Source organism: Lontra canadensis, unplaced genomic scaffold, assembly GCF_010015895.1.
Source record: "Lontra canadensis isolate GAN:19392208 unplaced genomic scaffold, GSC_riverotter_1.0 scaffold7, whole genome shotgun sequence".
NCBI classification, from domain to species: domain Eukaryota; kingdom Metazoa; phylum Chordata; class Mammalia; order Carnivora; family Mustelidae; genus Lontra; species Lontra canadensis.
The window spans coordinates 22,530,060-22,554,385 of record NW_022631001.1 but is presented as its reverse complement, the minus strand read 5'-3'; the positions used below and the strand labels follow the sequence as shown (position 1 = coordinate 22,554,385).

The 24,326-nt window shown below is 39.4% G+C and overlaps 1 protein-coding gene across 14 annotated transcripts in view; it reads left to right on the top strand.

Moving 5' to 3' along the window:
• Positions 1-9,698, top strand: part of EMSY (EMSY transcriptional repressor, BRCA2 interacting) — an 89,818-nt gene extending 80,120 nt beyond the window's left edge. For 13 of the 14 annotated variants that reach the window (XM_032853017.1, XM_032853011.1, XM_032853010.1 and 10 more), the window contains 2 exons: positions 904-1,404; positions 5,224-9,698. In XM_032853017.1, the coding sequence (XP_032708908.1) occupies positions 904-1,404; positions 5,224-5,418 (696 nt within the window). In that variant the 3' untranslated portion in view covers positions 5,419-9,698. The remainder of the gene's footprint in view (positions 1-903; positions 1,405-5,223) is intronic. The other variant, XM_032853022.1, reaches the window with a different exon arrangement.
• Positions 9,699-24,326: the final 14,628 nt, after the last annotated feature.

The following is a 24,326-nucleotide window of genomic DNA, read 5'->3' as shown; positions in this document are numbered from 1 at the left end:
ACCCTGTCGTGATTAGCAGTGCTTTCTCCTGGCAAGAGGAAACTCAAAAGCCTCATTTATGCTGGTATTACTTTACCCCATCAGAAGGTTGATATTAGGGAAGAAATGCACGCATTAATAATAGGAAGAAAAAAAAAAGCATAGCATGCAGAACTTGATTTTCCAGACAGTTAATGAAGTCACTTCAGCATTGGTCAGCAGTGCATGGAAGCGAGATCCCTAAATTATTTGTATTTTTTAGGTATAAAATAATTTTTTTTTCCGTGCCTATAAACTCATATCTGTGGCAGTAAAGCTAAGTAAACTACAGTTTTTTAAGAAGCTTCATTGAACATCTTCCCTTGTAGTTTACATCATTATCATCTAGTTAATAAATTTACCTTCTAGATTTATCTTCTAGATTACAGAGGAATTATCTGGATAATCAAAAGAAAAATTATATTAAGGAAAACCAGTGGCTTTAGAGTGATGTATATGTGTGTATGTGTGTATTATATAGAGAATATATTTGTATAGGTGTATTGAAGCAAAAAATTGAAAATCCTACTTTTTATTTTTAAAAACTGAAGAAGATGCAAATAATTTGAGAATGGGTTGAAGGTATACTGTGTGGGGATATAAATCCCAAAGGAAAACAAGGCGGCTGTGACTTTTTTTTTTCCTTTATTGCTGTGAACCTTGGCTGGCTAGACGAAGGTTCTTTTTATCCCTCCTCATTCCCTAGGTTTCTTAAAAATAACCACATACTTTTCCATCCAGCCCTCTTTTAAAACACCAAGCTTCATTCAGAATGTCTTCCTAGTATACTGCACGAATGTTTCTTTTGCCATATTATCTGGGGTGTTGGATAGGTTTTCTCAAAGAGATGTAGCTGTAACACACACAACCCCAATTTGTTTTCAGGTGGAGCAGCCAATTATAACCCAAGGATCCTCTGTTACAAAGATAACTTTTGAGGGGCGCCAGCCTCCCACAGTTACAAAGATAACTGGTGGCAGTTCTGTGCCTAAGCTGACATCACCAGTTACAAGCATATCTCCCATTCAGGCCTCTGAGAAGACAGCAGTGTCAGACATTTTGAAAATGTCTTTGATGGAAGCTCAGATTGATACAAATGTAGACCATATGGTAGTGGATCCCCCAAAGAAGGTTCTTGCCACTGGTATGCTCACTGGTGAAGCAGGATCATTACCGTCCACCCATGTGGTGGTGGCAGGGATGGCGAATTCCACTCCCCAGCAACAGAAATGTAGAGAGTCCTGTTCAAGTCCATCTGCTGTTGGCCCTCCCTTAACGACAAGGAAAATCGATGCACCAGGAGTGCCTACGACAGGCCAGTTCATGCGTATTCAGAATGTAGGCCAAAAGAAAGCTGAAGAGAGCCCAGCAGAAATTATCATCCAGGTAAGAATTGGAAGGAACATGAGAAGTATTGGGCATCTTGGGGGTTGTGGGTTTGCTGTGATTGGGGCTGTCACAGGAAGAGTCATGCCAAGATGGCAAAAGACATAGCAATTATTTTTGAGATGGCATTTGAAAAATTGGGGTTTAATACCTATTATAAATATACAAATTTTTATTTTCTGGAAGAGAATTCTAGAAAATTGGTGGATGTTATCACACCCCCTCTTAAAGGTAGTCAAGGGCCCTGAGCCCATATGTCAGCTTGATTTGTAGATACAAGACATGCTTGCCAGGGTTAACTCAGTAAGTCAACACAGAAAATCAGCAACTTGATGGGGTCAGTCTCCCCGGTCTTTGCTCAAAAACTCCTGGGATATAACTGGATTGCACTTTTATTTCAAGTCAATTTCAGGGACCCTTTCCTTGGAAATACATAGCTCTTTATCTTGATCTAAGTTTATGGTTTTCAGGACAGTTAAACCTTAATTAACTGCAGTTGTCTGGAGAAACATGTTGTAAGAAAATGTTTCTACATAATTTAATTTTATATTTAATTTGGGATTAACCATAAAGATTTGCTTTTTATTTCAATCATTGTTGAAAAATCTTGTTATGGTTACTGTCCTGCCTTGGTAAGTACAGGCTAGTGAACATAATGAATTATTCATTGGCAGTAGATCTTCTGTGCTTCACATTCCCTTCATTTTGAAACTCATCTGTCATCATGCATAATAGATCAAGACTAAAGAATTACTGAGTCCAGACTAGCCTTTAGAAGTTGTATTTTACTTCCCTTTCTCCTTGCAGGGTTTCAGATTGTTTTCTTGTCACTTGTCATTTTTTTGGCTACACTCATAAGATGGCTTGGAAGGTTATCAGAACAACACATTTTATTTAATGGAGAATTTGGATTCATTGAAATGTGGATAATCTAGGATTTACCATAGATTCATTGTTGTGTGACTTGGAAGTTTCTATGGTAAACTTTCCCTTTTCCATGATGCCAGGCTATAAGAGAATACAAATTGACCAATATTATATTTATTAATATAAATAAGTATGGGGAAAATGCTTAAAGGCAAATAGAACTGGCCATTGAATTATTAAATGATTTCTTCCTCTGTAAAAACAGTTGTTAGCAAATTAAGTCATTCTTGACAGGGGGAGTCATTGGTGTGTCGCTCCCCCCACCCCACCCCCTAAAAAAGGTGGAAAAAGACTTTGAGTTCCTAGCTTTGCCACTCATTGTATGACTTTAGGCAGGGCTCTTTTACCCCATTCTTCGTTAGTTTCCTCATCAGTAAAAATGGGAATAAGGAATGCCTATTTTACATGATTAATGGGAAGATTGTATAAATTGAGATGAAGCACCTAGCACAGTACCTGGCTCTTGGTGATTGCCCAATAAATGGTAGCTGTTAACTATTTTACTAAAATTTACTGTGGCTCCTAAGAGTTTAAATTGGTATGCCAACTATATTGGAAATAATTTGGGATAGCTTATTTGGAAATTATTTTCTGTATTTTATGAACAGGGCTGAAAATTGCTTTGTGTATCAAGGATAGTATCTAATGAGTTGGCTCTCTACAGAACACACAACTAACTTTCAGTGTATATATACCATGTGCTAGGTGGCCACATCAGAGGAAAGGACAGTGTGGTCATTAGGAACCAAGCTTTTGGAGTCAGAAACACCTGGGTTTGAGTCTCAGCTGTGCTCCTTCTTACCAGCATTGTGGTTTGGAGCAACAGAGTTCACCTCTGTACCTCCATTTCATTCCCTGTGAAATGAAGAGCCTAACAGTTGCTCACAAGGTTGTTTTGAGGATTTCATGGGAAACTGTATGGAATATAGCTAGTTAAGTGTCTGATACAAAGGAACACTCAATAACTATAGCTCCTGTTACTATAATCATCACGAATATATTGTTGGGATATTTTCAGATCTTCCTAGATATACTTAGCTTTGACTGGAAGTACTGATTTTATGGATTCAGTAAAATAGTGTGGGGATGAATGAAAGAAGTCTACAGAAGTGCTTTGATTCCTTGAAAAATGTTTTATAAGAATTCAACATGTTTAATAATAAATACTTTGAATGAAAGCATTGTTCTTTGTAGACACTGTATTTCATTCATTTGTTCGTTCATTCATTCATTCATACCACATGTATTATTTAGCCTCTGTGTTCTAGGTGCTGTGCTAGGTGCAGGCTAGAGGAGTAAACAAAACAAATATATCTTCTATTCTGAAGGAGTCTATATATGTGGAACTCATAGTTTTAGAACCTTAGATATACTCTAAAGATCTTTAGAGTATATCTTACTGCACAAGATTAAAGCTCAGTGAGGTGAAGTGACTTGTTCAGAGGTCCATAGCACATCTGAGCCAGAATTGAACTAGAATTCAGGTCTCCTGACCCCACCTCAGACTTCTTCACAGTGACCAGCTATATGGACCAGAGTGGGGGAAAACAAGTGGCAGAAGACTCCACTAATCTAGATTGAGTGCCTTGGCATCTTGAAATATTTTCTTTATAGTGTTAAAATTATATTTATATCCCTCTCCCCATCAGTTCCCACCCTGGCAGTAGAAGACTGTTTTGGTCAGGTGTATTTCCTGATACTCAGTTTTGCCCCGGGACTTTGAATGATAAAGACAGGTCAATTCATTTGGCAGGTGTTTATTGAGCAACTAAGGCATGACAGGCCCTGTTCAGAGCTCTGGGCGTCTAGCAATGAAAAAAAGTAGTCAAGGTCTGTGCTCTAATACATACTCTCATGGAGCTTACATTCTAAGAGTGAGAAAAAAGTTTAACAAAAATGATAAATGCAGTGAAGAAAAAAACAACGTAATAGAGGTGGGAGTGGGACCTACCCAGTGATCTGGTTCAATGGTCATAGAAGGAAAGCTTCTCAAAATGTTTTACTCTAAGCATTTGAGCTAAGATGCAGATGACAGGATGGAACCAGCCATGCAGAGATTCAGAGAAAAAGTATTCCAGGAAGAGGGGAGGAACCTAGTGCAAAGGTCCAAGGTATGAGTGTGTTTGGCATAAGCCTAGAGTCGTGACAAAAAGTTTGATTTTATAGCAATTACGGTAGGAAACCGTTGTAGAACTTTAAGCAGAGGTATGATGTGAACTGATAGACCTGATAAGGATGAGAAATAAGAACCTGACAAGGCAATATGGCCATAACATGTGTTGGTCTACTCATATTTTAAAAGACAGTTTTGTCCTCTTAGGAAAGAGAATTAGTATGTCACCCAAATAAATAACTTCCCCTTTGAACTACCAAAGGGTTACTGAAGGTTACTGAAGGGTTTAAAATATATTGTGGTGTCAGCAAATTAATCATATACCTTGCAGATAATAATGAGTGAAATCTGACTGCATTTACATTTAAAATTTGCTTAATGATCAAATGAAAATGTCCTTTAAAGTCTCTCTCTTGAATTAGGCACAGACTTCAGCCCCCTTTACTGGAGGAGATGCCATCAGGAAGTGAAAAGATCACTTTAAGTTGTTAGAAGACTTGAGCTTGAATCCTGGCACTTTAACTTTGACCAACTGTGTGACCTTGATTAAGTCACTTACCCTCTTAGTTTCCTCATTTGTAAAATGGGAGTAACATTTTTCTTACAGTGTTGTATGGGGATTTAGTAGAGTATCATGTGTGAAAGCACCTAGCACAGTGCCTGGCGTGTAGTAGTTGTCCAATAAATGTCAGTTTCCTTGTTTCCTTCCTTAGTGTTGGGGAAATCCTCCTGTTTCTTCTTTTTACCATAAAGCCTGTCTCCTGTGTCTTCTCTTCCAGGCTATTCCCCAGTATGCTATTCCTTGTCACTCCAGTTCCAACGTGGTTGTAGAGCCCAGTGGGCTTCTTGAGCTAAACAACTTCACTAGCCAGCAGTTGGATGACGATGAGACGGCAATGGAGCAAGACATAGACAGTAGCACAGAGGATGGAACCGAGCCCAGCCCCTCTCAGAGTTCTGCTGAACGGTCCTAAGTTTTTGGAAACAGGCGTGCACTTTAAAACCTACTTGGTTACCAAGTGTCCAGGGAAGCCCTTGATTTTTGATGTCTAAAGAGAGCACTTTGCCCATGCTTATTAGGCTATGGACCCCCAAATCACAGTGTTTCAACAAGAGTTGCTGCAGGAGCAGCATTTTAAAACAAGATAAAACTCACAGGGGAATGTACTTTTTTAAAATAAAAAAAAAAAGAAAAAAAAGGAAAACTAAAAAAAAAGAAAAACATGCACATCTGCAGTGACAAAAGACCTGATATTCTTTCTCTGTTGGACCACAGCTGATGGAAAAGTATGTCATGCAGTGGAAAGAGACTTTTCCTGTGAATGTTCCTCAACTGGTTTCTGCTGAGCAAAACACCATCAGAAAAGGAGAATGTGAATAGTTTGTATTTTGAAACGGTGTGTCAGGAACAGTTTTTTAAAAACCTTGTATGTTTTTGAAAATCTCTGGAAGTGTTGAATTGGTTAAAATTTTACAATTTGCTCAGTTTATAGTTTATAAAATAACTAGAAAAATACTGGCATTAAAGAATCCTTGTTAGATGGTGGAAATCAGATCCCTAACCAGTGGGAAGTGCTTTTTGGGTGGCTTGTACATTCTCATCAATTGTATGCTAATTTATTGTGTTGTTGTTCCTGTGCTCTAGGCAGTGCACTTGCCTTCTATTTATTTAAATGTAAACATTTCAAAGCAGGCCGTATTCTTTCTGACAGATTTCCTGTAAACCGGGATTGCCTGCCTTTTCCACCTCCCACCCCTCCCGCTCCTTTAAGAAAAGAGAAAATGTTTCATTGTGAAGGAGAGGAAAAGAAACATTTTCTAGCCTAAAGGAAATGTTCTGCTATGTTAAGGAAAAATTATCCATATGATGCTCTCTTAACATTGAAATTGCACATTCATATTGGACTGAGACTTTGAAGATAACTTTTACATACTTTTGTTTAAACCCCTTTGAAATGTATAAAAATTAATTTGCAGTTCTAAATGTAATGTTTTTAAGCATTCTGCCTTTTTAGGACACAGTTTGTTTAAGCAATATGTTTGGGTCTTGTGATCACTGTCTGTCACAAGTAGAGTGAGGGGTAAGGGTGGGAGGGTAACAGTCAGTTTTGACAAGTTGTGGCAAAGGAAGCAATTCTTTTCATTTTTAAAAAAATGTAAATAGAAAAGTTTTTAACGGTTTTATATAGATTTCACTATAAATAAGCATTTTAAGACTGACACATGTTGAACTGTACATACATATCTCAGCATAACTGCCCAATTTTTGGTGCTGAAGTACTGTAAGTAGATTTCATCAACAGTCTCCTAATTTTTGCATCTATATCTAGAAAAAGAAACTGTGATACTGTAGTTAATAAATTCCCACTAGAGTGACACTGAAGATTTAAACACAAGCATTTATAAGATGCACTGACCTCTGGTAGTCGCCATCATTTCTCCTGAGTGGTTAACGACTTACCCATAGATGGGGCTGTTGGATTTTATTTTATTGTACAAATTCATGTTTAAAAGACTTTGTGATTGTTTCTAGTTAAGTAACTTTTTAACCTCTCCAGTCCTAGGCTTCTTTGAAAATCTGATCACACTATGAACTCTCCCCAAAAAGACACACATGCCAATATACATGTTAGATTTTACATACAATCTTAGGGGTTTGTGGGTCCCTAAGCCTAACCATGTATTCAAGGTTAAGCCCTCTGTTATGGTCAGTCCACTACTTACAGATGTAAGTTTTTATAAAATAAAATATCTTTTAAATATTCATGGTTCAGGTAACAAGAGCAAACGTGAATAAAGTTATTATGTCTACTTCTACATATTCTGGCAGCATAGCATACCTGTGTCCCTTTGACAATTTAACCTTAATATGTTTTCAGCAACTGGAATAGCAGATGAAACTTCCATAAGCTTCACTTTTAAAAATTAGTGTGTATATACTAACAAATTATCAAGTGACGGATTTAACATTTTTTTTTCCTTCAAAGATATTACTTTCAAGGAGGCCATGAATTCTTTTGTTTATTCAACAAATATTATTTAAACATCATCTGTGTGTCGGGTACTGTTCTAAGCACCAGGGATTCCACAGTAAATAAACAGAAAATCCTACCCTTATGGAGTTTACAAACAGAGCTTCCTGCTGAAGAGTGGATGCCAGGGCCAAAGGAAGGAGGAAACTCAAGTGACCCTTAGGTTTCTTGCTTAAGTGAATGGATGGTGGTGCTGTATATGGGTCTCCAGGTATCCTTTTACTGAAAGTCTTAGCATTATTAAATGTAATTTTAAATCAGTCCTTGTGAAAGATATCCAGAGATTATGCTGCAAATATTACAGAATTATTAGAGTCCTAACAACTGTTACAGGCAGTGGTAAGAAAAATTCATTTGGTTTGAAGTAAACTTTGTAAAGGCTTTGTATTGCAGAATGCAGTTTATGCTGAACTTAGGGATCTTAAAAAAATGTTTTATTGAAATTAATTCACATGCCATACAATTCACCCATTTAAAGTGTACAGTTCAGTGGTTTTCACTGTATTTACTGAGTTGGGCAGCCATCACTACAGCCAGTTTTAGAACATTTGCATAACCCTAAAAAGAAACCCTGTACCCCTTAGCTGTTACCCCTGAAACTCACCCTACCACTCCAGCTCTAGGCAACCACTAAACTACTTTCTGTCTCTATGGACTTGCCTATTCTGGACATTTCATATAAATGGAATCATACAATATGTGGTCTTCCGTGACTGGCTTCTTTCATTTGGCATAGTATTTTCAAGATTGTAACACGTTTCAGTCCTTCAGTCCTTTTTATGGCTCAGTAATATTCCACCGCATGGATAAACCACATGTTATTTATCCATTCATTGGTTGATGGACGTTGGGGTTTCTACTTTTGGCTTTTATGAATAATGCTGCCGTGAACATTTGTGTACAGTTTTTACATGTTTTCTGTTCTCTTTGGTACATTTCTAGGAGTGTAATTGCTAGGTCCTACAGTAACTGTGTTTAATGATTTGAGAAACTATCAAACTTGTCTACAGTGACTGCACAGTTTACAGCAGTATAGGACAGTTTGACCTTTTCTACATCTTCACCAATGCTTGCTATATTTGTTTTTAGTTTTCATTATTTTTCAAAATTATATCCATCTTAGAGTGTGAAGTGGTACCTCATTATGGTTCTGATTGACATTTCCCTGATGGCTAATGATAATCTTTTCATCTGCTTGTTGGCCATTCACAGATCTTTGGAGAAATGTCCTTTGCCCATTTTCAAATTGAATGATTTTCTATTTTATTATTTAAATTGAGAACTTTTCGAAGTACAGGCAATAATACCACTCTTAAAAGAAAAGTAACCTGTTCTCTAGTCATTAATTCATCACCCTTAAAACCTTAATCATGTTTTACTTCCTCTCTAATGTAACAAATTGCTTAACATTCTTAAAACTGTGTAGAGCTAATTGAAAACGTTTTTAAATACATTTCTTTGTGAGGTTCTCTCAATGACCTGCTTGGATGGGAGACATAGTACAAAGGAAATAGTACCCAAGTGGTCGGATTTGAGTCCCAGGCTCCTGTGTTAATGAATCATATGAACTTGAGCAGGTCCCATTCCCGGTAATACAAAGTGTGAGTTTCTGACCCATTTGGGGTTATCGTAAAGAATGCATGAAATAGTGCATGTAAAAATGCCAGGTACAGAGGTGCTCTATTTTTTAAGTCTAATAGTTATTAACAGTCCCACTTTATAAATAGAAAATGAGGGCTCAGAGACAAATGAAGTACCAAAACACATAGATTATATGCTAATAGGCATCATGCTGATCCCCAAGTTGATACTTTCTATATAGGAGTGTATGTGTGCCACCAAACACAGAACTGGCCTTTGGAAAGACAGGGGAACTTGATGTTGGCCTTTAACTTAATCTCTTTGTCAGTCTTGGGTGCCTTCACACAGAGGTGCTCACACACAAGTTTGTTTTTTGAGTTCAATTACATGTCACAAATCCCAGATAAGAGGAAGTAGAGTGAAAAAGCACCATGTAAGCAAGGCCTTTCCAAGAAGAGTGAGAAAACAGTCTGCTGCCTCTGCTTACAGGTGTATAAGCCTTTAAGTGAGGCCTATGACCTATATATTGAAAAAAGGGTTGAAACACCATAGAATCAGATTTGTACTTGTGAGAAGTCTTGCTCTGCTTTCTTACCTCTTCCTTGCTTACACAGACTGTAACTGAAAACAGGGCACTTAAGGAAAAAAAGGAGCCTAGGTTTGAATCCTGACAAGCCATGTAGCTGGACAAGCTGAGAGGCTTCAGTTAGCACAAGATGGAATGAATGGTTTATACTATGTCACCTAATACCCATTTTTAAATGTCCTTTTTCTTTTCCTTCCAACAAATAGTTACTGGGCATTTCTTATGTGCAGACGTTGGGGATATAATAGCCAGGGAAAGACACCCCTACCCTCTTGGAACTTGAGCCTTTATCTCCTTTAGGAGATACATGAATCAAAGATTACAGCTAAATATATTCATTGCTAGGTGCTATGGTGGAAAATAAGTAGTGCTAGGATAGTGTGTAAATACGGAGGTTGGGGAGTTTTGCTCAGAAAGGGATTCTTAAAGTGATTTGAAGGAAGGGATTTAACTAGGCAAGAAGGATGTGGTGGGGGGGCAGAAGGATAGCAGCTATGAAAGGCCTGTGGTCGGAGGGGATTGGGGAGACTTTGAGTAGGCTAATGTGACAGCAACGCAGCAAGTGAAGGCAGCAAGCGTGGGAGCAGAAAGTAGAGACAGACCTATATGTGGATCTTACAGGTTATGATAAAGGTTTGAGGTTTTATTCTTAGAACAAGAAGTCACTGAAAAGTTTTAAGCCATTGACCCTGGCAAAATGAATTAATATATGTACAAAATATTTGGAGTTATGTTGGTTTATTAGTACAGAAAAATATATTTAACTTTTCTTTTTTTAATGCCAGTCTCATCTCCTTATGTCTGGCATTCAAGGTTCTTAGCCAGAGCTGCAGTCTACATCTGTAGATTCATAACCCATTTCACTACCCCGACCTACTACCTGTCTCCCCCATCACACATACAGTTTATGCTCTGTATTTGAAAGGCTCACTCATTTCCCAAAGCCCTGCTTAAAAACCACATCCTTCACCAAGACTGCCCAGATGTGTTGAAGGGGAACTTAATCTCACCCCACTGCTGAGTTCCCCTAGCATTTGGGGAGAAATACACATTTACTTAGCACTTACCATTGCTTCTTTACTGTGAATTAGTTGCAATTTCTCACAGAATGCCTCTGGGAGAGTCCTTGAAATGCAGTATTCTAAGGAGTCATTCTAAATTCTTTTAGCTTAAGTAAGAGGTGCTGAGCTTTCTGGATTTTTTTTTTAATTTATTTTTTATTTATTCATTTTTGTCTCTGATGCCCTTGAATATCAAGGCTTACTATTCAAGTTTGTTAGAAAGAGTTTAGTGAGATCGTTGGTAATCTTAAGATTCATTCGTTCAAGTCAGTAGCATCCTGTTTGGTTCTCCACAGGATCAACTGCTATTTCCTTGCATGACAGCGTTCACCAGGGTCTATCATCTATGCTATCACTTTGACCTCTACCATATATGGATTAATTAATTAAATCACTGAATAAATATTGAGCAGTTATTGTGACCCAGACACTATTCTAGCCACTAGGGATATAGCAGTGAACAAAATAGTCGAAAAATAAAACAATCTGTGTTATGTAGCTTACATTCTAAATGGGCTATAAGTGTAAATTAGAAATAAATGGTATGATAATTAGAACAAGCAAAGTGGGAAAGGGGAATATAAAATTCTAGGATCTGTAGGTGTTAAATCTTAGATGGAATAGACAGGGAAGTTCTCACTGAGAAGGTAAATTGGAAAAAACCTGCAGGACATGAGGAAGTCAGCTGGACTGATGTCTACAGAAAGAGTGTTCAACGTGGAGGGGACAGCAAGTACAAAGGCCCTGAGATCGTGCCTGGCATATTCAAAGAACAGCCAAAAACAAACAAAAAAAGACCAGATAGGGTCAGAGTGAATGGGGATGGAGGGAGTTATGTGTTCTCTCTTTTTTTCTTTGTCATTACCTAAAGGGTTGTCAAGTTGGATGATCTTTTCCAAGAACTGACTTTTTGTTTCTTTGATTCTTTTGTTTTTCTATTCTCTATTTCATTTATCTCCATTCTATTCTTTTTATTATTTTCTTGCTTTTGCTAGCTTTGGGCTTTGTTTTGTCTTTCCCCCTTTTTCTAGTTCCTCAAGGTGTAAAGTTAAGTTATTGATTTGAGATCTTTCCTTTTTTGATGTAGGCATACACAGCTGTAAATTTCTCTCTGAGCACTGTTTGTGCTGCATTCTATAAATTTTGGTATGTTGTGGGTTTTTTTTTTTTTCACTCATCTCAAGGTATTTTCTAGTTCCTCTTATGATTTCTTCAATCACTGGTTGTTTAAGAGTTTAATTTCCACGTATTTGTGAAATGTGCAGTTTTCCTTCTGTTACTGATTTCTACCTCTATTCCACTGTGGATGTTCTATCCATGATTGAAAGTGGTGTACTGAAGTCTCCAGAAGTCTCCATTAGTGTGAGCTGTCTATTTCTCCCTTCAGTTCTGTTAATATTTGGCTCATATATTTTGGAGCTCTGTTTGGTACGTGTATGTTTATAATTGTTATTTCTTGGTGAATCAAACCCTTTATCAGTATATAGTTCTTCTTTGTGTCTTGTAACAGTTTTTAGTTAAAGTCTATTCTGTCTCATATTAGTATAGTCACCTCAGCTCTCTTTTAGTTATCATTTGCATGGAATATATTTTTCTATCCTTTAACTTAGAGCCTATTTATGTCTGTGTTGAAAGCCAGTCTCTTATGGACAGCATATTGGATCATTTTTAATCTAATCTGCCAGTCTTGACTGTTGATGGGAGAGTTTAATCCATTTATTTTTAATGTAATTAGGAACAAAGAAGGATTTACTTATGCCATTTAATATTTGTTTGCCATGTCTAATACTTTTTAAAATTCCCTATTTCCCATGGCCTTCTTTTATGTTTAATTGATTTTTTTTTTTTGTATTGAGATGTTTTTATTTCCTTCTCATTTCCTTTGTGTGAATTTTTAGTTATTTAGATATTTCCTTTGTGGTTACAAAGGGGATTACATTTAATATCCTTAATTTATACCTAGTTTGAATTGATACCAATTTTATTTTAGTAGCATACAAAACTTTGCCCTTCTATAGCTTCATTCCCCCCTTTATGTTGTTACCATCACAAATTACATTTTTATACGTTGTGTGTCCAATAACAGATTTATAATTATTTTTATGCATTTGTCTTTTCAATTATGTAGGAAATAAAAAGTGGAATTACAAAACAAAACTGCAATAATATTGGCTCTTATATTTTCCCGTGTAGGTACCTTTACTGGAGGACTTTATTTCTTCATATGGCATCAACTTATTGTCAAGTGGCCTTTTGTTTCCATCTGAAGGACTCCTTTTATTTTACTTATTTATTAAACATGGGACTTGAACTCGGGATCCTGAGATCAAGACCTGAGCTGAGATCAGAAGTCAGATGCTCAACTGACTGAGCCACCCAGAAGCCCTTGAAGGACTCCTTTTAGTATTTCTTTATGGGAAGATCTAGTGGTAATGAGCTCCCTGAGCTTTTGTTTATCTGAGAATGTCTAATTTTTCCCTCATTTTTGAATGACAGTTTTACTGGATATTGAATTCTTGATTGACAGGTTTTATTTTTTTTCTTCCAGCACTTTGTGTCATCTCACTGCCTTCCTAGGCTTCATGGTTTCTGGTGAGAAATCGGCTGTTTACCTTACTGAGGAGACCTTGTACCTGACAAGTTGCTGCCCTCTTGTTTCTTTCCACATCTTTTTGTCTTTTGACAGTTTGACTCTGACATGTCTTAGTATAGCTGTGTAAGTTTATCCTACTTGGAGTTCATTCAACTTCTTGAATGTGTAGATTCATGTCTTCCATCAAACTTGGTAAATTTTCGATTGTTTCTTCAAATATTCTTTCTGCCCCTTTCTCTCTTTCTCCCATGATACATATATTGAGCCTTTTGATAGTATCCCACAGGTCTCATAGCTCCTTTTAGTCCCCCCCCCCGCCCCATTTCTGTTCCTGGATAATTCTGTAACTGGATAATTTCAGTTGTCCTATCTTCAAGTTCACTCATTCTGTCTTCTGCATGCTCAAATTTTCTAGAAGTTGAACCCCCTCTAGTAAAGTTTTGTTTTAATTCATTTACCAACATCTCCCCATTTCTGCAGCCCTTGGCAGCCACCATTCTACACTGTTCTGTGAGTTTGACTTTTTAAGATTTCACATATAAGTGGTATCATGAAGTATTTGTCTTCTGTTTCTAACTTATTTCACTTAGCACAATGTCCTCCATGTTCATCCATTTGTTGCAAATGATAGGATTTTCTTTTTTAAGGTTGAACAATATTCCACACACACACACACACACACTGTATTTACTTCATTCGTTCACTAATGGACACTTAGGTTGTCGCCATTGTGAATAATGCTGCAGTGTTATTGGAGTACAGATAGCTCTTTGAGATACTGATTTCATTTCCTATGAATATATATCCAGAAGTGGTATTTTTGGATCACATGGTAACTTAATTTTTTTGAGGAACCTCTATAGTGTTTTCCATGGAGTTTTCATTTCAATAATCATACATTTATGTCCAGAATTTCCATTTGGTTCCTTTGATAATTTCTCTTTATCGAAATTCTTATTTTGTTCTCAAATCACTTTCTGTATTTCCTTTAGTTCTTCATCTTTGGCTCTTTGAACACATTTAAGACAGTTATTTTAAAGTCTTTGTATAATAAGTCCAGTGTCTGGGTTTTCTTGAGAACTGTGTCAGTCAAGTAATTTTGTTCCTTTGAATAGGTTGTATTTTTCTGTTTATGGGTATACTTCGTGATTTTTTGTTGTTGAAAAGTGAACATTTGAATATTGTGGTGTGGTAACTAGAAATCAGAGTTTCCCTTTCCCCCCAGGGTTTTTCTTTCTTTCTTTCTTTCTTTCTTTCTTTTTTTTTTTTTTTTTTGATTGTTAAAGACTATAGTGGCTCATTTGTCTACTGACATCTTCCCCCACCCCAACCCGACACTGTATTCTTTTCATGTGTGGTCACTGAAGTTTCTGTTCCACAGCATGTGTTCGACTAGTGTTTGACAGATTTCTTTGAACCCCAGGAGCTAAGCAAACACACACATACACACTCACACCTCTTGGTCTTTGCAGATTGGCTTTGTGCTGTGGTCCTTCTTCAGCACTTACCCAGACTCCCACTGAGTCTAGGGACCAACCTGAAGTGAAAGCTTGAGGTCTTCTCAGTTCTTTTCTAAGCATGTATGTGGCTTTGTAGATTCTTCTTTTATATAAAGTGCTTTTGAATGTCCTAATTTCTCAAAGAAATTCTCCTGGTCTTTTCCTCCCAGGCCTTAGGTGTTCTTTCATGCCTCAACCATAATCTTTTGCTTTAGCTGTCTGCAGATTGTTTGTCAGCCTTACCATGTTTTCAAACAATGTATTCTGCATTTCCAGCATGACTGAGTTCTGAGTTAGGTGAAACAGAAATGATTGCCTTTCTTCAGTCCTTCAAATAGCCCTGAAGCAGGTTAGGATAAATGTACACAGTAATTTGCAAATAAAGTGTCCTGTGTTCCTTTCAAAAGCAAGGACCAGTGCCTCACCCTGGCAACATGGGCATCTTTAAGGTCATTGCTGAGCCAGGGAGAGGCTAGGGTAAAAGCCAGTAGAAATACCATAGAGTTTTCCTATAGTTTTGTTTCTGTCTCATTTTTTTAGGTGGCAAGATATACATGAGATAAAACTTAACCATTTGTAAGCATACAGTTCAGTGGCATTGTGTACATTCATATTGTTCAATCATCACTACTGTTCTTTTCCAGAACTTTTTCATCATCCCAAACTGAAACGCTGTAGCCATTATATGATAATTCCCCTTCCCACCTCCCCCAGCCCTTATTAAGCACCCTATACTTTCAAAGTTGCCTTTTTCTTGATTCAGCATTTGGTGTTGCTATATAAAACTTTGACTATTTTCCAGAGTTCTGACAAAACTGGTTCTGGTAGTTTCTGCTTATGTTTCAGTTTCTGTGGGTAGTGTAGGAGCTTGGAGCTATCTACTGTGCCATTTTGCTGACATCACTCTCGACACTACAGTTTTGTCCTGAGCAATTTGGAAGAGTAGACTAGCCATTTACTGATTGGAAAGACTGTGGGAAGATCTAATTTTGAAGAATATCAAAGGCTCGGATGGGGATAGATTAAATTCAAGACACCTATTAGACATCAAGTGGAGAAGTCAAGTAGGTAGGTAGAAAAGAAAAGAGCTCCCAAGGGCTGATCTCTGGGTGGTCCAGCACACAGCAGTCAGGAAGATGAAGCAGAACCAAAAAAGGGACTGAGAAGGACTGGCCAGAAGGATGGGAAGTAAAGCTGAAAATTGAGATTCTAGTGTCTTGGAAACACAAGATGTTTATCTTGGGAACAGATAAAGCTGCTAAATCAAAAAAGGTGAGGACTCCGGGAGTGAGCCATGTGAAGTCATAAGTGACCTTGGAAAGTGCAGTTTGGGTGGAGTTGGGGACAAAAGCTAGAAGAGGTTGTGAAGAGGGAATTATAGACTGAGAATACAGATAATTCAATGAGTTGCTGTAAAGAACAGTGATATGGAGCAATTGCTAGAAAGGCAAATGGGGTCAAGAGGTCTGCTATTTTTTAATTTAAGGAAGTGGGATTCCTGATGAGATTGATCCAATGGAGAGAAGAAAGTGTTTGTAATGTAGAAGACAGTCAAATTGCTGGTGTACTCTTAGAATAGTGGTGGGAGCTGGGATTTGTGGAGGTTCTGGGTTCATCCATCATAATAGAAGAGAAGATATGCAGGGGCAGAAGTGGGTAGGCAGGTAGCTACATCTGTCTCCATTTTCTAATGAGTCCCAAATTCCTGTCTACAATTGTTTTCTCTTCCCTGGGCCAAAGCCTACTGCCTTGAGACATCCCTGACTGGATTTCCTACAAATACTCCTACAAATACTTTACATTGTCCCAAATGAACTACCTTCTGATTCATGCTCCCTGCTGTGTTACTACCTGTCCATGGCATCCCGATCCATGCTGAGAAGAAGAAAGGCCGGCCAGCTTTTGGGCTGGGGTGTAGGCCTCAATAAAAAGGCAGCCCCAGAGCTGAGGCTGGAAGAAGGGTGGATTTCTTCCATGGGCGAGGGAGTAAAGTGAAGTAAAATGAAGTAGGCAGAGCACTCTAAGATGGGGTGTCTGGTGACCAGATGGCAGTGAACTCAGAGCGGTCACCTGGAGGCGGTTACAGGATTTAAAGAGCTATTTATTTTGAGTTTTTCTTCCTTAGCGTTAGATTGTTGTCCTCCTGAAGAAGAACCCTGACAAGTCCTTTCGCACTCTGTGTCTGGCACAGGCTGTTCCCTCCTCACACACAACACACTGACCTCTGATTATTGGCCAGTCTCCTCTCTGCATCTCCAAGGTCACCTGGCATGCTTCCCCTGACTCTCCTTCTTTGCTTCCTCATCTCTATCTCCTTTATGGCTGTTCTACATCTCCTTTATGGCTCCTACTTCTTGTTCCACAGAAGTTTTGCTCTGAGAGTTGGATCGTCTTCATGGCGTTAGGAAAAAGTACCTGGTGTGTAGGAGGCACCGTCAGGTCTGTTGACTGGCCGTGTAGAAAACTCCCAGGCTGGCCCTGAGGCCCTGCCCACAGGCGCGCAAACGCTTATTAACTGAAATGCACACGCAAATCCAGAAATAACATCCCTATTGCAGGTTGTTTTGGGATGAGGATGTTATTGTTGTGAAACGTTTGTGTATCAGTCACTCTGGACCCAGAGGACAGCGCCCATCTCTGTTGTCATTTGCTCTGTCACTTCAAAGTACAGGAAAACCATGGGTGGTGGTTTTAGAATCTTACTCAGAACCCTCAGGGAATGAGTCATTTTGTACTGACGACTTTTCCGGATTGCCACAGTTCAAATAAATGAAGCAACGGGACGTTGTTGTTGTTGTTGTTAATTTTAACCATTTTAGATGGTAAACTTAAGAAATGCATTATCATACTTTTCTGAACGTGATTCTACACAGTCTTTGTTTCTTCAGAATCGTTATCATGAACATCGTTAGAATTTTCCATCTCAGCTACAAGAATACAGAGCCTCGCTAAAGGAATAAGAGGAGGAGTAACTCGGGCTCGGTCTCTCCTTGAAGCAGACCCATACTAGTGTCCAAAATCTGAGGTGGAGGTCGCTAAGCTGCCCCAGAAACCTGAGGGCTGAGTGAGGGGAAGAAGCAGAGCTTGACCCCAATGATAGGGCCGGTGACTCTGCCTTAGTGTGCAGTTGAGCCCCCTAAGGAACTTGTTAAAATGTAGTTCCTAGCTCAGTAGATTTGGCTTCAGTTCTAGCCTGGAATCTGAAGTCTGCATTTTAAACAAGATTTCAGGCAATGTCAATGCTGCTGACCACAGACCACACTTTTAATATCAAGTCTTTATTTGACCTCCCAGAGCTTTTCTTGTGACCTGTAGTGGGTTTTATTGGGAAGCTTATCTAGCGACTCTTTGCCTGGGGCATCTTAGAAGCACCACGTGGCCTGTGGTGCTAATAATTCCTCCATGTGCACAGTGCTCTAAGGTTTATAGAGGGGTCTCATGTTCCCTGTTTCTCTTCACATTCTCACAATAGTCCTGAGAGGTAAGTCAGCACCATTTCACCAGCTGGGAAACCACCTTGACATTGCACAGCTGAGTAATTGGCAGAACCAGGGCTCATGGCTTCATGTTTAGTGCTCTTTTCACTACTTCTTGCTGTCTCCACCACGTGTATGCTGTGTGCTGTACTCAGCCTTGTGGACTCAGCACTGTGGGAATGCTGTGAGGAAAATGGTGTACGTACATGTCCCTGTGTGCCAGTATTAAAAGGCTGATCAACAGCTGTAGCACATGGGACCCATGCAGTCTCAGGTAGGACACCCAGACCAAGAGTCACATTTCCTCTCCCCTCAAATCTACATCTTTGCATGATGACCTTGACTCTTGTGGACTAAATGTTGGAATCCCAGCGACCATCTTAGCATGTGCAGAAATGCTGTCAGTGCCCCACTCTTTGCCCCTTTGAGCCTTTCCATTTCAGGACAGACTGGCCAGCTCCCTCTGCCAGCAATGGGCCTCTCTGCCTGAGGGCATTCTCTGGCCATGCAGGCACTGAAGTGCTGGGAAATTCATGCTGCTCAGTCAGCCAAGGATTGGTAGGAGTGGATGTAAAAATAAGCCAACTCTTTCTCCTCTTAATTCGGGGCAACTCTGGGACACTTTCTCCCCCACTAAGCCCCAGTTACCCATAGTGGTAACTTGCTCAATAATGTTGCCTTTATCAGCTGCCTTCCTCTCCTTGCCTCGCTACTCTACTCCTGCAGTAGTGTTTCCTAGGATCCTCTTCTAAGTGACTTACAGGCACCCTAATCTCAGGGTCTATTGGGGGAACCCCATTAAGACACTTCTTTTGGGATGCCTGGATGGCTCAGTCTGTTAAGCATCTGCCTTCAGCTCAGGTCATGATCCTAGGGTCCTGGGATTATGCCCCATGTTGGGCTCCCTGCTGGGGCTTGCCTGCTTCTCCCTCTCCCTCTACCACTCCCCCTGCTTGTTCTCTCTCTCTCTTTCTCTCAAATAAATAATATATGTTTTTAAAAAGACACTTCTTTCAACCACTCTTTCTACTGATCCACTTAGATCTGGACCCACATACCTGATTTTCCCATAGTGGTAATGGAGAAAGTATTCCAGTTCCTTAATAAGGTCACATATCCTCTACCAGAGACCTAGACTACCTCCCTCCTGTTTCTTAAGGTTTTCTCTCCTGCAATTATCCCTTTTCTCTGCGGCATCATCCCTTCACGTTTCTCTCTCCTACTTCATTCCAACCTGCAAACATGCCTCAATATGTTCCCTGAGGCCACATGCTTCTGATTTCTGGAAATATGGAGTAACAGAAACCAAGATTTTTCTCTTTTGCCCGAAACAACAACAATCAAAATATATGAAACAATGGTTTTCAAGACACCGAACATCAAGCCTCAAAGGACAGTGATTCTTGAGAGATAGGAAACAAATGCACGAGAGAGTTTCCAGGCCCCAGCACTTGGGAGGAGAACCCAGGCAGAGCCTGACAGACTCCCTGAGTCGAGGAAGACAGAACCAAGAGCCCAGAGAGACTAAGGTAGATCATATGTGCAGGACAACGTACTGAAAAAGGGAGAGTATCACAGAGAGAGCGCTCCTCAGATCTGCAGAGGACTCGAGCATTCACCAGAGTACTGATATGTATATGCATGTGAAGAAACCATTCAGGAGTAGGGACAGAACCACCTGGACAGATTAGAGGAAACACTAGCTGACACTCACACAGGGCCAGGAGTAAAATTGACCAACCAGTCTGAAAAACTTTGTATTTCCCAAGGCTTCAGGTAGAGCACTCGGAAAAGTCTCACTTCAGTAGGGAGGAGTAACAGGCCCTAGACTAAATGCTGCTCTAATCCTGCCTCACACATCTTAAAAAAAATACCCCAAAGGGTCAAACTATTTCCAATGACTATAACTGCATCTCGGGACAAAATTCATGAAATATTTATAGAAATACAAAACTATCCAGCACTCCACAAGATAATGTTCCCTATTACTAGCATCAATAAGAATGATCAGAAATGCAAAGAAGCAGGAAAATACAGCCTACAATGAGAAAAACCAAGCAATCAAAACAGACCTGGGACCGCCACAGATGTAGAAATTAGCACACAAAGACATTAAAAAGTTCTAACAGCATATATGTGTTCAAATGTTAAATGGAGACACAGAAGACATAAAAAAAAATCCAAATCAAACTTCTAGAGATGAAAAATTTCAATATCTGTATATGTATCATATACATACATGTGTGGAGTAAAAGGGGTTAACAGCAGATTAGGCATTTCAGAAGTGTACTTGATGACAGTAATAGAAATAATCCAAAATGAAAAAGAGAAAGAAGAAACATTTTATTTTATTTTCTTTAAAGATTTTATTTATTTATTTGACAGAGATCACAAGTAGGCAGAGAGGTAGGCAGAGAGAGAGAGGGGGAAAGGAGGTTCCTTGCTGAGCAGAGATCCAGATGTGGGGCTCAATCCCAGGACCCTGGGATCATGACCCGAGTTGAAGGCAGAGGCTTTAACCCACTGAGCCACCCAGGCACCCCAAGAAGAAACATTTTAAAAATGAGCAGAGCATCTGTTAACTGTGAGACGACTTCAGGTGGTCTAACATGAATAATTTGGTATCCTGGGGAAATAAAAGGCAGGAGGAACAACAACAACAAAAAATCCTGAAAATAATGGCCAGCATTTTCCAAAATTTGATAAAAGCTATAAACTCACATATGCAAGAAGCTCAAAGAACTCCCAAGTACAGGAAGCGTGACAGAGTACACCAAGACACCTCACAGGCAGTTGCTCAAAACCAGTGAAAATAGAGAAAAGAGAAAACCCTAAAAGAACCAGAGGCGAAAAGACACATTACAATACAAAGGAACAAAAATAAAGATCGTAATAGTTTCTTTTGCAAGAAACACTTTTTAGGCAAGAGAAAGGAACAGCATCTTTAATATACTGAAAACTATCAACCTAGAATTCAGAACACACTGAAAATAAGTTTTAAAAATGAAGGTGATGATTTTGATAATACACTGTGGTTATGTAGGATGTTGTCATTAAGGGAAGCTGGGTGAGTGTACATGGGAACAAGAAGTGATAGATCAAATAGCAAGATGATAGATTTAAACCCAACTAGATAAATAATCACATTCAATGTAAAAGGCATAGATCATTAGATTAAATATAAAATCAAGACCCATCTATATGTTACCTCCAAGAAACACACTTCAAAATTAAAGTAAAAAGTAGGTTAAAAGTAAATGGATTGAAAAATATATGCCCAGAAAGAAAGAATACCAAAAAAGTTGGATTGATTATATTAATAGATAAAGTAGATTTCGGAGCAAAGAATATTGTCAGAGATAAAGGACACCAGTTCCTAATGAGAAAGGGGTCAATTCATCAAGAGGACATAATCCTAAAAGCATATGCACCTAATAACAGAGCTTCTAACGGTATTAGAGAAAACTGATAGAATTGCAAGGAGAAATAGACAAATTCACATTTATGCCCAGGGTCTTCAACATTCCTTTCCTGTTAATAGAACAAACAGGAAATAAGTAAAGGGGAAAAAAAAGAAAAGAAAAGAAGTAAAGAAAAAACTTTCACACTAAGAAAGCCAAAAAACCCAATCCCAAACAAACAAACAAAAAAACATTATACTAATGAAAGAAACCAGTCACAAAAGATGTATAATTTCATTCATATGAAATGTCCAGAATAGGCAAATCCATAATGAAAGTAGATTGGTGGGGCGCCTGGGCGGCTCAGTGGGTTGGACCTCTGCCTACTTGTGATCTCTGTGTGTCAAATAAATAAATAAAATCTTTAAAAAAAAAAAAAAGTAGATTGGTGGTTGCCTAGGGCTTGGGGATAGGAGTGGGAAGGAGTGACTACTCGTGGGTATGGGGGTATTTCTCTCTTTATCTCTCTCTCCCTCTCTCTTTCCCTGTCTTTCGGTGTGGTGCAAATGTTGTAAAATTGACTGTGGAGGTGAGTGCCTAACTGTAAATATATATTAGATTGTGAAAATAATTTAGTTTTGCACTTTGCCTAGATGAATTTTGTGGTTTGTGAATTCAGCTCAATTCAGCTGCTACTAAACAGTAGTTCTAAATTTTGTAAATATCTCCTGGGTTAAGTAGCAAACAAACACCTGCTGGCTTCTCATTGCCCTTATCATAACACTCCAGTCCCATCCCTTGTGTGACTGACTGATCCTTGCCCGCCTCTCCAACTTCATTTTCCTCCATTCTCTTCATTCACCATGTTTCAGCCACCGTGTCCTTCTCTCTGCTCCTGGACATGGCAAGCTGATTCCTGTCTCAGGACCTTTACACTTACTGGCTTTTCCTCCAACTCTTAGAAGGCTAAAGAGCTAGCCTAGAAGGCTTTTCTCCCAACTCTTCAAACAAAACTGCTTCCTTTTCATCAGTTGTGTTTCATTTCAAGTATCACCTCAGAGAGGTCTTCCCAGATTATCCTGGAAAAAGCCTACTTCTTATTTCACATTACCCTATTTTACCTATTTCACTGAACTTGGTACCTGAAACCACCTTTTGTTTATTGACGTATGTGCTTCCTGTACTAGAATGTAGTGTGAGCTCATTGAGGAAAAGATTTCTTGTCTTACTACCTGATGTATCCAGTGTTCATGGACTAATGGCTGAAACACCGTTGTTGACTGTGTAAGAGCTATCTGGGCCAGAGAGAATTGCCAGAAGTCTGCGCTAGTGGTAAAAATAGTGGCACTAGGAAACAAGGCATGAAAGCTTGCAAGAGTGGGTGAAGGTTATGCCTAAATGGCACCAACATTGCCTCTAGCAGTGGTGTGGTTGGAGGGAGACAGATCGACGGCTTTCTGGAGGTTAGCAGGCTAAAGTGCCTGAAAAGAGGCTAGTGCTGTGGGAATAGATATTTCTATACTCTTCAATAATTTTTCAGTTTAGAAACACAAGCAGAAGAGTGTACAAAACATATACACACAGTTTAAAGAGTAACTATAAAATCAAATATTCATGTAACCACTCTCCAGCAGCCGCCCAAGTCTGTGTGACCTTTCTTGTTCACATTCCTCCTCTCTTCTCAAAAGAAAACCACTCTTCTGATTTTTGTTACAGTGATATTTTGTTATAGTCCTGGAGGTGGCTCTCCACAGTCTCTCCTGAAGTATTTCTTATAAGTATCTGGTAGAGGTCCATGGGAAGGAGCCTCGAAATATGTTAAAATCCTCCTTGAGTCTGGGGCTCGATGCTGTCATGCTAGCTAACACTCGGCCATGAGCAGTTACAAAACTTGTAGCTGTTGTCTGCTTATCTGCCTGTATAGGGGCCGTATAATGTCTCGCTCTGTCTTAGGAGAGCCTGTCCCTGGTTTCATCTCTCCTTAGAGGGGCCTGTCCCTCCGGACAAGTCCGAGTACTTTGTTGTCCTCTGACCTCAGATCTGTGATGAGTTCAAGAAAACTTCTGATTTGTAGTTTATCGTGTGTGTGTGTGTGCGTGTGTGTGTGTGAGAGAGAGAGAGAGAAAGAGAGGGCAAGAGGGGATGGGAGCCAGTCTCCAGCTCACTACATCTTGGACAGTAGTGAAACCTCCCTCCTGTATCCTTAGTAAACAGGCTTCATTTCTTTTGCCGAGTCCTTCGCCCTCCCCACTGCCCTCTGATCTGGCTCTTCGCTGGCTGCCCTCCAGCTCTATTTCCATTCCCAAAGTAAAAGACCCTATCTGGTGCTGCAAGCCCCCCCTGCCAGGGCAAGGATGGGAAGGAACTGGAGGGAAAAGGCAGAGACTTGTCAGTGGGCAGGGTTTAGGGGCAGCCCTTGATATTCCTGTGTCAGTCTTGTTTGTCCTGCCACAGCTTTAAATAATACTAATAACAAATAAATAGGAATTGGGATGGGCCTCAGGTCCCTGTGCAGGGTCCCCATCCTGCCAACGGGAGCCCGGGCAGGGACCCTGCAGTTTCCCACTTTATTTTCCCTATTGCTGGATAAGAGGCCAAGTTGATCCACGTAATAAAGGACTGGGGGCGAGGGAAGAGGAAAGGTGGGAAGAGC